This window comes from Ostrea edulis, chromosome 5, assembly GCF_947568905.1.
Source record: "Ostrea edulis chromosome 5, xbOstEdul1.1, whole genome shotgun sequence".
Taxonomy (NCBI): Eukaryota; Metazoa; Mollusca; class Bivalvia; order Ostreida; family Ostreidae; genus Ostrea; species Ostrea edulis.
The window spans coordinates 92,091,619-92,104,118 of NC_079168.1; the positions used below are offsets into that span (position 1 = coordinate 92,091,619).

Genomic DNA, 12,500 nt, shown 5'->3' on the forward strand with positions numbered 1-12,500 from the left:
AGAATGGTGCGGGTGATTACAGTGAAAAGCGAAAGAAACGCTTCATTTTTTACTGTTCAGTATTAGGGTGATCACTGTGTTTTGGGTAAACAATAGGATAAGCATAACACGGAGTAGATAAATCTGTGTTCAGATTGATTGATTGTATCTTGCTTAACGTCTCGCTCGAGAATTTTTCACTCATATGGAGACGTCACCAAGACCGGTGAAGGGCTTCAAATTTGGCCTATGGTCGGCACTTACGGCCATTGAGCAGTGAGGGTTCTTTAGCGTGCTACACCTACTGTGACACGGGTCATCCGTTTTTAAGGTCATCTCCGAGGACTCGTGTTATTCACATCTGATGCCGAGCGTTTGGCGATGGAACTGTCACTACCTGTTTTAACGACTTAGGTTTGTCGCGGCCGGAATTCGAACCCCGGCCTTTCGCATGCAGGGCACACGCTCTGTTCTCTCGGCCTCCGCGGCGGTCGCTTATCAATGTGAAGAGGGTGTGTATATTTGTAATGACCTTTTGGACAGACAAACAAAATATATTAAGTATCAAGTAGATGAAAAATATGTTTATTTACTGCAGCTACTGCAGCCACCACCCTCTGGGGGTAAGAAGGCATGCTCCTTTACTCTACAAATACTCAATAGATGATCCTGCCTCATGTTGATTACTACTACTTCTTATATTGGTAATATATGAGACAAATACAGGAAAAATTTATCTTAAGAAAAAATCATTGGGGTTCACATCAAATGGGATATGCATGTTGATGCAAGTCCATGTTAATGAGAGATGGAAATCAAAGAGAGACCACCATATCTGTATTTGTCTCATGGTATGTTAACACGACCTTTCGCCTCACCAAAATATACCATTTTACAACAAATACATGTTAGCACACATATTACAAACAACACAACATTTTAAAAGTGCTAAAGCATGATTATATCCAGGGGCCCGTGTTTGCCCAACTCTCTATTTTGTATTGCTAATAGGGGTTTTGAGATTGATCAATGTTCGTTATCTTCGCCTTTCACGTATAATATATCTAATGCGTATGAATGCTACTTGCTAATTGTCTGCTCTACATAAAAGATGGTGAGTATCAGGGAAGGAATGGTATGTTACAATGAGTTACCAGGGACCCGTGGAGGATCTATACTTGAGTGTACATACTATTATATCATGTACAGATTGGTCGTGTTAGTGTTATTTCTGGACAAGAACCTCACTTCCAATGAAATGTAATTAATAGTCTTTAATATACTGTCTTTCAAATGTAATTAAGTCTTTGATATATTGTCTTAAGTTTATCTCAAGTTTTAAGTTTAAGCTATAACTGAATTTTAAATAAATGTACCAATAATGTAAAAAAAATAATGATATAACTCGTCTAAGGATCCCAAACATATACAGTGTAATGCAAAAGCAACATGACAATATTTTCAAATTTCATAATCCATTTTCACAAGATTTTGACAGCGACAACAAGGTTATATATCAACAAGGATGTATTTCAAAAAGTGGTACATAGGATTAATCCTTCTAATCTAATACTTCTGAAATAGTGAAACAGAAAAAGGACACTTGCAAAATACATAAAAGGTAGGATTAACTAAACCTTAGAGTTCTTCAAAAAGCAATGATCCAGCTGGTACGGAAAACTGTCATTAAAACGTCACTTCTGTGAAAAAAGCGGAGCGGAACGTGACGTAAAAAGAAAATTATCCTTTCTATGAAAAAAAAAAAATTGCGAAGTTCAAGGCCTGTAATTTCCATTAAAATCAGCGGAGTGGAACATTACATAACGTAAAAACCTGTAAACTGTGCAGGCGCGTCGGCAAGTTTTTTGACATTGGGGCGGCGAACTGGATTTTTAAAAAAAAAAAAAGGGGGGGGGGGGTAACGTATTTTAGCTAGTATGTACATATATTCACCAACACCCCCATATTTTCCTAATATATATCTTTCCATCTATTGAAAAAATTGCAATATTTGTCTTCAATTCGAACATTTAATAACTTTAGTAATATCAAGGAAGTTGTAAACTCATTTTTATCAAATTATATAAATGTACATTGATTCATTGAACAGTTCAGAAACGTCCAAAAATAAGTCCTCGTCCATCCCGCGCTGAGACAAACTCGTCAGCGACTTCTGATATGTCCATTTTACCCGTAGCTTCCCTGTGGGTGTGTAGAATCATCAAGTGATTAAGCCTCTCCTGTGTCATAGTCGCACGAAGATAGGTCTTGACTCGGCGCAGTGCAGAGAATGTCCGCTCACTTGTGGCATTAGTGGCTGGCATCACTAAAATGAGTCTTAAGAGAGTTACAATCTCCGAGAACAGACATTTGGTAGCTGGAGGCATTTCAGACACTAACTTTACCAAATACGAAATAGACACAACACTAGTTGATGAATTGTTCAAGCTGTTTCTCGCGAATGATGTGAATGTTTCCAGCTGCGAAGATAGAGATGTCTGGTCCAAATCATCACAATAAAATTTTATCACAAAGTCCAGATCTTCTGTGTATGTCTTGTCACCACACACAGACTTCAAAAGAACGTCCTCTAGATGGCGGTACACTTGGTAGCCCGGCTGGTCAAAACGATCCTTCACACAGTTGACTACTAAATGTAAAACTTATACGGTACCAATTTTCTAAAGTCTCAAAATACTGCTGTCAAAAGAGGTCTTTTTCTGATGCTGCAAACTCTGGAGGGGCGATTCCTGTTTCAAACCGCTTCGACATTTTTGTTCGTCTTGGCAAAGTTGGCTGATTGACATCTAGATCGTCAAGTTTGTTGTTGAGAGATTCCCAGAAAATATTGAAGGACTCTTCCTTTCGCATTTCACTGAGCGATGACAACGAAAGTTCGGTTATGTGTTGACCCTCAGCAGCTGATAACTCTTTCGTCTGCAGCGTTCGACTTCAATTGTCTGTGTGACGGAGTATGTCGTATCCCAGGGACACTCCATGTAAATGTAAAGCGCCCAAACATCGATCGATCAATTAATGAAGCATACTTAATACCCTATTTTTAATTATTGTGTACACACGTCGGGCCCAGGTACCTACTTCACCCTTTTCTTTACTATTCTATTTTTTATTTTATTTTTGTTTTTGTTTTTTTGTTTTGCAAAATTATTGGGGCGGCGACCGCCGCCCCTGCTGTGTCCGAGTTGTATCCAGTGTTCCTATAGTGTATCATGTACAAATTCAACAAAGTCCCATAACTCCTGTAAAATTTGTCTAATCAAAATAGTGACACAATATGATCAACTACACATGGTGACTAACAATCCCATAAAATATGAATAAAATCCATTCAGCGGTTTCTGAAGAGTTAAAAAATTGTCGAATCAAAATGGCGGCGTAATATGATCAACTACACATGATGACTAACAATCCTACAAAATATGAACAAAATCCGTTGAGCAGTTTCTGAGGAGTTGCGTCCACAAAGTGAAGTGGGACGGAGGGACGCACATACACCAGTATTTGAATGTCCCCTTCCGCGTTGTGGCGGGGGACAAAAATCGTGTCGATCCATGACCCTTCAAAGGCTCATGGCGTGGTTTGATTTTGTTTAACGTCGTTTTCGAGATCTGAATTTTTTTTACTCATATGGAGACGTCACCAAGACCGGTGAAGGGCTTCAAATTTAGGCCTATGCTTGGCGCTTACGGCCACTGAGCAGTGAGGGTTCTTTAGCGTCACAAATTACTACGCCTATCTCGAAATGACAAAATCAGATGCATTACAAATATTATTGCCATGGAGGACCTGATAGTCTGCATATCTTTAAGGAAAGCACCTATCCAATCTGGAGCATATTTTCCATCACCCGCTTCATGTTCGCGGTAGTTTAGTGGTGGAGCGTTCGCTTTGTGGCCAGGGGGAGGGGGTGTCGGTTGACCCACGCTCGTGCCCTGGCCGCGTCAGACCAAAGGAAAAGAGGCATGAAGACAACGAAATCTCCATAAAACATGTCAAATTTACAAATTACAGGTGCCCGTTTCATTCATCAATAGTATACCTCGTTCACATAGCCATCGGAGCAAGGTCGCACTAGCTCAGTGGTAGAACGTTTGCTTCATAACCGGGAGGTCGTGAGTTCGAGGCCCGCTCGTGTCGTGGCCGCCTCAAACCTAAGACGTTAACATGGGTAGTGATTGCTCCTTCGCCAAGCGCTCAACATTTGGAAGTGAGAGTCGCGGGTCTATTGGATGTGACCTTAAAGACCGAGGTCCATGCTGCGGCGGGCGTTGGCACGTTGAGGAACCCTCACTGCTACGGCTATAAGCGTTAAGCACATGTCTAAATTTGTGACACTTCACCTACAACCGATCGCGTCTCAATATTCCAATATGGGTCCAAATGGTTGGTGGTTCATGCTCTAAAGAATCAATGAGCAAAAAGAAACAGAATTCTCTGATTGTCCAAATCGGTTTACACCAATGTGCAAAGTCATTTGCCACTTAGAAGTTCTGAAATGCATTGCTTGTATCGCTTTCCTCATTTGACACTCATCGTTTTCTGTAAAATCTACACGGACCATCACTTCATTAATTTTCATGTTTTCCCTTAACCATCTGTAATGTTTCAATTGGTTTTCTGTTGTGAAAGAATGGATTTTAAATCTTTCAGTTGGATTGATATTCGTCTTTCAAGTTATCAACTCTCCCTTGCATCTCATCTTTTTGAGTAACTGCAATTACCTTTTCTTAATTTTTTATCATTCTTGTTTCCTTCTTTGTAACCCATTGAAACAATTTTGCGTTCTCATTTAGATCAATCCTGCTTGAATGATACACACGTCTTTGCGTGTCCTGCAATTGTCACACATGTATATTTTGTCAGAAGTTGAGCAGGCTGCTGGACAAAGAAGACTTCTCAAATTACCAGGGTTTGAAAGTTGTTTTCTATTAAGTTCTATTGCTAGAAGGTTTGAAAAACACGTATTTTCATGGATTTTACAAGAACACGTTTCCCTACCTGATTCTCTAGGAGACAAAACCCACCATAGTTTCTGTCTACAGAAAGATACATAGCTGAGTGAAATTTTATTGCTCAGATAAAACGTCGTTGATATATTTTAATGTCGAGTTGAAGGCTATAGCAAGAAGTTTTTCTTCTCATGTAGAAGCTTTTGAATAAACTCTGCCTCATAATTAAGAATATAAAAAACAAGTCAGCTAACAATGGAGCACAATTCATGCCCATGGGAATTCCAACAGACTGTTGGAAGACCTTATCACCACGACCACGAATATATTGTCTATGAGGAACTCCAGCATATTTTAATTTCAACTTCAGAGTACTTATGCATGGAATCAGAATAGTGTATTATAATAACAAAGTCATATTTTCAACTTCAGAGTACTTTTGCGTGGAATCAGAGTGGTGTTTAACAAAGTCATATTTTAGTTGACTGATCACTAGATAGAAATGTTTCCTTTTCCCATTTTTGTTGGAGAAGCAACTGTGTATGATGTCAGAAGGTCTTGTCTTTAATTTATCTTGAGAAATGGTCATGTAAAGTGTTATAATTTAGTAAATTGTTGATCGGGTAGATTGAATCGGACGACAGCTACACGTGGCTGACTTACGTCACTTGGTACCGGCGCTATCCATTGAAGTTGGAAGTTGAGGGACATGAACAGCCTTCACACGGTGTTTTGTCTTCCTTGTATAATAATTTACAAGTATGATTCTCTCTCTTTTTCTCTCTCTCCCCACACACACATAAGCGTGTGCGCGCCATTTGTAGCCCAAAAAGCAAAAGGGTCATGTAACTTTAAGATTATATATGAGCCGTCCCATGCAAAAAGGGCCCTTATGGTAAAAATTATCAAAATTAACTTTTTAATGGAATATGATAGAAAACAACATTAAAAAGACACATGTGAAGTTTGGGTCAAATATTCAGCATATTTACTGAGATATAGGTTGTCAAAGGTTAAGATAATATTTCAATGACGTTACAAAAAATGACGTTGAAATGACGTTAATCATTGTCGGAAACAATTGAAACTTTCACTTATTCTTCATGAAATTCTGGACATGTTGTGTCCCTGAAACATTCCCGGACATGAGGTCTGATATGTTTGTATAAATATTCCTGTCGTTCTCTACTGAGTCCGCCCGGCATTATCTCTGGTGGTAGATTTACACTGATTTGGTCGTGATTACTGAGGATTACTGGGACCTTGTCGCCATCTACATCAACGCTGCATAATACAACTCCAGGCAGCAGTGCTGAAAAAGTGAAGTGATGAAACTTGCGTATCCCTTTCAAAGGCTGAAAAGTTGTTTTTATATACTCTTTCCATTCATAGTATTTCACATTTCCATCCTCTATTATCACAGCCTCGTTACTTTTGGAGGACTTGGAGACTACGTCAGCAACATGCTGTAGAGTGTCACAATCTGATCTAAAAACAAAATGCATCGCCGCGTAAAAGTTTTGAACAAATATAGACTATTATAGAAATTCTCGATTATGCTAGATACAATTTTATTTTTGGAATATTAATTGATATTAACACAATATCACCTCCTGTACTTCTTTTTGATCTGAGCAAAGCCTGCATCCACTTGACATTTTGTATGCCCTGGTATCTGCATGTGAAGTTCAATTGCTCGATGTAGCCCAATCATGACCCGCCATAGCAAATATCCAATCACATACCGGTTTTTGTTTTGACCTAAAGATGAAGTGAGCAATAGAATATTAGAAGCAGCATATACATGTGAACAAAATGAATAGAACTAGGTGTATATGAAAAAATGAAGATGAAATATACATACCTGGACAGTTATCACAGTGAAGAACAGCACATTTCTCTCCCATGCTATAATTTTGAAAATGGTGATGAAGTATGCTGATGACTGTATTTGGCCCATGGGCATTCTTTCCATCTCTTCCAATGGTCTGGTCTTCATCAATCAAATAATTTTGCTGAGATCCTGCTCCCTCCATACAAATTCCAAAGATCTGAATTTTCCGTGGTGTCTCAAAGAATAATGGCCCTACTTGTCTGGAATGATGAGGTACAGACACACATTGCGCGAAGTCAAAAGTGTAGTGAGTTTTGAGGAAATCTGTGGAACAGGGTCTAACAGGTGGCTCAGGAAGCTGAATAGACTGATGTTCTTCCCTGGCTTCTTTAATGCACTGAATGTAGAGGTGATGCTCCCTCTCTGCTTTTTCAATGTGATCTGTAAAATTTCTTGTTGCTGTAAGCTTTTCATTTTCAGATCTTGCATTCAAAATGTGCTCTCTGTGGCGCTCACAGGTATTGCATACATCAGATCTGGGGTTGGCAATCTGAATGTTAGGAAGGCAGGCAGACCAGATGGAATAGAATGAGGACAATTTAACAGCACGAATTTGGACCTCATGACAAGCTTCAACATATAACTGATAAATTTCGTTCTTTGGTGTTGAACAAGGTAGAAAAATGGGTGGTTCGGAGTCGCGACCTCTTGGAGCAGCTGGCATAGGAAGTCCATTATCTTCAGAATATCGATTGATAAACTGCACGACAAATTTAATTTCTTCAAAGGACAGGGCATTGTGTGGTTTTTTCCCGATGTTTCCATGTGTCCGTGGTTTTATTCCATGGGTCTTCATATGCTTCACAAGATTTTTAAAATGTTTTTCACCAATGTCATGTAAAAATAAAAACACATCTTTACATACTTCCCGGTCATCAAAATTGTATTCGTATCTCTGTCGTTTGGCATCGCGTCTTGAAGATCCGCCACCAGAACTTTTACTTTTTAGCTTTCCCATAATGTACATATCCTTCTCTTCCTTGGAAAGTTCTCTCATGGAATAAATATGGTGACTGATTTCTTCAAAACTAATATTTGATATGCAATCCATTCTGCAGGAGCAGCCTTTGATTATCTTTTCACGAATTGTTAAGTCAAGATTGTTATTCTCCCAGTCCTCCTCCTCTGAATTTAGGTTTTTATTCTGATCATTATCAGGATGCACAAGTTGTATTCTTTGTTCTAAAATATTTTCGTTGGATTCATTTTCTGATGCAGTTGAAATATCACTATCGTCTGTATTTTCATCAGATGATTCAACACTTTGTGAAGGAGGAAAATATTCCCTATACCACTCGTCAATAATCTGTAACAAAATATCCCTGTGAAATTCTACATGTTCACATACCATGCAAATATTTAAACCTTCATGTATTTGTTTAAAATAAAATATCAAATACATTCATATTACAAACAGAGATTTTACAGTAGTACTGAATTTAAATTTTGACAAGTTGTTGATCTCAGCACAAAATGGTAATATCTTTTTTATTATTATAAGTATTAGATTGTTTATGAGCTATTCATTAAATAGAAATCCAGTAAATAGTATTTTTATTTATCATTACCATGTTGATCAATTGAATACAAGACTGAAATAAGCACCTAACTACAGAAATATTTTATCTGAATAAACGTGTACGACGGCATATATATTATCAATCTACTTTGATCGCAATTCTACATGCAGAAAACTGCTCTGCACTCTGCATATTTCGATTAATAATAACCGCATTTGATAGAAAAAATTGTATTCAGTCTTTCTAATTTGAAGTCCCAGATATCTCTCTCTCTCTCTCTCTCTCTCTCTCTCTCTCTCTCTCTCTCTCTCAGTAAGAGTAATAAGGGGTCATCCACTATGGTCATTCTTATTAAACTGGATTTATGTATTCAAATATTTATATATTTATTTGTTGAAACAAAACTTTACTTTAAAAATTGTTGATGAATTTGAAAAGATTAATTCTTTATTATTTTTTTGAATTTAATATGATTTAATTTTTGAGTAGCCACCGGTGAATCCGCCTATGAGATACGAAAACAGCGGGACGTAACTCTAAATTTTATCCATTTACCTATAAATAGCCGCGATGAAAACAAATCATTTTAGGCACTAAATAAAGTTTAGAAAGCCAGATGATAACCCCATTATGATATAAGAACAATTAGTTATTTGTCTTTTTAAAAACTTTATGAAAAATAACTAGGATATCACAAGCGGGACATATATAAACACATGTACATGCACGGAGCTCAACAATCGCGAATGTAAACAAACGTACGTCATTGATTTATGTTTCAATGAATATCGGTAAAATAAGTATTTTTCACTTAAATGACAAATCTCTAAATTGTATCATTTGATTTGTTTAATCTGCTTAATGCGTAAAATTGCATGTATATATATGTGGATACATATGATCTTAGATTGAAGTGCACATGCAGTACCCGTCAACATATGCGCGGATCCCAAATCTTGTGCATCGAAATATTTTATAGGCCTAATTGTCACCAAGACAATATTGGTTATGTCTGTTTATATAAAACTCACCTCTAAAAAGTCCATGTTTTCCTCTTGTTAATTCCAGGTACATGTCGGCATCGTTCTAGATGATTTATATAAACACAATCACGTTATATTGACAGCATTGCAAACATAAGTAACAGACGCAACTTGCAAATAATGACGTTATCTTTACCAGCGTTTTTCTCATTATGACGTCAATATACATAAGGGCCCTTTTTGCATGGGACGGCTCATATATATATATATATATATATATATATATATATATATATATGAAGACGATGAATGCAAATACCACGAATTAAAGAAACCAAACCAATGGAAAAAAAAACAAAACAAATAATGAAAAACAGAAACAAAGCCTAACCAAAGAGATAATAAGAAAGAAAAAAATAATAATAAAAGCTTTGCACACCAGATTTATTCTAGTTTCATCTGTTTAGTAAAATAAAATCTTTCATATATTTGTTTGAATTCAATATATGGGATTAAATAGATAATGGATCGGACAACGTAGTTCACAGACTCTTGCACTCGGTCTGTGTATTGACATAAACATTAAGTGATTTACGCCCGACAGCTGCTAGTGTACTATTAACGTGCACACGACACCAACATGTGGCGTCATCGTCAAACTCCTCAATGGATGGTCTATTCGGTAAGGGTAACATATCGTATTTGATTTAAAACAAGGATCATTCTTGGGTAAGTAACCATCTTATCTATTTAAAAAAAGATTCATCACATAGAAAGAAAGATTTTGTTTATTTTGAAAACTATTTAATAGCATACGGAAAATGATTGTTTAACTATTGCTATTTAAAAACAATATTATTGATATTAACTCTAAACAATACTGTTAAAACATAACGTTGTTAATATTAACTTTTCTACTAAGTACTGTTTAAACATAACGTTCTCAATATCACCTTCTCTAATAAATACGGCTAAAACATAACGTTCTCAATATCACCTTCTCTAATAAATACGGCTAAAACATAACGTTATTGATATTTTAAACTTCTCTAATAAATACTGATAAAACATAACGTTATTGATATTTTAAACTTCTCTAATAAATACTGCTAAAACATAACGTTATTGATATTTTAAACTTCTCTAATAAATACTGCTTAAAACACAACGTTATTCATATTAACTTCACTTTGCTTTATAAATTCAGCAATGGTATAATGTATATGCACATATATCACTTGACAATAAATTCAGGACCACCGTATTCTGAAATATACTATGCTCCAGTTTTATCTAATGCAGTGTCATTTCACAAATCTGATTTAGATATATGTATGAAATATAATTCTAATACGGATGTATATTTAATTTCTGTGATAAAATTTAGAAATTCATATCAAAATTAAGAATTATCTCCCTCATGTATACATGTAGCTCTGATCCTTCGACGAATTTGGCCCCAGTCTTTGGCACTCTATTTTTCCTTGTAGTTCTTACAAGTTTATTGTTATTTCGGATTTCCAAAATTTCGGCTTGAGCATCACTGAAGAGACATTATTTGTCGAAATGCACATCTGGTGCATCAAAATTGGTACCGTATAAATTTTACACACATACAATGTATCTCATCTGATATAAATTTTATGAAAACTAAATTACGGAAAGTGACATGATAGTACACTGTAAAGGTTAAAATTTAAGGTAACAAAAGAAAAAGACAGGGGGGGGGGGGGGGAGGGAGGTCCTGGAAAATTTTACATTGTTATATTAACTTTCATAGGGTTTTTGTTTTTGGTCGGATATATATTTGAATATTTAAAATTTTTATTTTGAACCTAAGACTTATTATTTGCAATGCTGAAATTAACCATCAAAGTTTACCTATAGGGAACCTGCTTCTGACACCTTGGTTTTATTTACATATATTGAGTTTTTTAAGTCAGTATAGCTCAGTATGCCGTCATTGTATACTAAGATCCATTATGTCACGGTTCGAATCCACCCCACGCCTCAGTTTTCACCCCGTATTTTTCAGCACTTTTATATTATTGTATGAAATGTGTATATTTTCCTTCAATAAAAATGCATGTTCATTCTCCATATAAAAGGCATTTAAGTGAAAACCCTGCGCGCGCGCGCACATACACACACACACACACACACACACACACACACAATCAAGTGGAACTACATGACTTTGTTTCCAGGACAATTACCATTCATTCTGTGTTACTCGACCCAAGTACACGTGTCTCGTATAAAAGCATGCTAAGTTTATCAGGATTACACAACAGTTTCCACTATCATAATTTCAATATCATGCATCAGTGACACGCTTTATTGTTGCAAGAAAGGAAAATAAGCAAGTAAGCAAAGTCACTAAGACCGGATATTACCATTACAAAACTATGAATGACCATTCTTAAAATGCGTAAACAATACACGCGTATCGTGTTACATCGTAGTAAGAGGTCTCTTAAAAGTTCCCTCCTATATCCACATACTAAAGGCATTTCAACAATAAAATACCTTCTCTGTTGTTTTATCGGATGATGAAGGTAGCTAACATTGCAGAAGAAAAAATCATAACCCGCGTTATAAAATCAACTTATTTGTTTGGTCTAAATTCACACACTAGAATGAATAAGGTTTTTGTAAAGACTACAACCAAACCCGACCCCAGAATTGACCCATTTGTACGAAGGATTGGGGTTAATCCTTAAAATGTACAACATCTGCACACACTTAAACAACGCAATTCGGTGTTGGTGATCAGATGCATCTATTGCACGTATTCACTGTGTGTATAGAGTACCAGGGTCAGGCATTACAATAAATAATGATTTTATTACAGCGAATTACAAAAGACCGGTTGAGTTTTCAATTGCCTGCTTTATTGATCAGCAAAGTATCAAATTTGGTCTGAATTTAGGTCACAAAGCTACTCAGGTATGACAAAGAATTGACCACTTTTTCTCTCAGTGTGAGTGACAACCCCGTAAATAAGATAATTTAACACTTCAGTTTTACTGATTATTTCAGGAAAAGAATTTCTCTCATTGTATAGGTCAATAATTTCTTTGTTTCTTCAGAAATTTCTTTTCCATTTCTAAAATATCTCCCCATCTTATTTTTTCATGGTTCTAAGCTAAAT

The 12,500-nt window shown here is 36.3% G+C and overlaps 2 protein-coding genes across 6 annotated transcripts in view; one reads left to right on the forward strand and one right to left on the reverse strand.

Annotated features, from left to right (window-relative positions):
• LOC125649369 (vesicular glutamate transporter 3-like) overlaps positions 1 to 12,500 on the forward strand; it is a 53,517-nt gene that overhangs the window by 14,257 nt on the left and 26,760 nt on the right. Inside the window, exon 1 of one of the 3 annotated variants that reach the window (XM_048876863.2) lies at positions 9,975 to 10,075. The exons of 1 other annotated variant lie outside the window; for it this stretch is intronic. The gene's annotated coding sequence lies outside the window, so the exon portion shown is untranslated. Of the gene's footprint in view, positions 1 to 9,974; positions 10,076 to 12,500 lie in introns of those variants that run through there. One more of the 3 variants, XM_048876865.2, reaches the window with a different exon arrangement.
• On the reverse strand, positions 5,855 to 8,637 carry LOC125662727 (uncharacterized). Of its 3 annotated transcripts, XM_056139301.1 has the most exons (4): positions 6,814 to 8,306; positions 6,560 to 6,710; positions 6,382 to 6,437; positions 5,855 to 6,261 (listed from the first exon to the last, which is right to left on the reverse strand). In XM_056139301.1, the coding sequence occupies exons 1-4, from the start codon at positions 8,243 to 8,245 to the stop codon at positions 6,044 to 6,046; spliced, it is 1,857 nt and encodes a 618-aa protein (XP_055995276.1). In that variant the 5' UTR covers positions 8,246 to 8,306; the 3' UTR covers positions 5,855 to 6,043. The 3 variants fall into 3 exon arrangements, with proteins under 3 accessions (XP_055995276.1, XP_055995274.1, XP_055995277.1); XM_056139299.1 differs by having other exon boundaries at positions 5,855 to 6,437; positions 6,814 to 8,637; XM_056139302.1 differs by lacking the exon at positions 6,382 to 6,437 and having other exon boundaries at positions 6,021 to 6,261.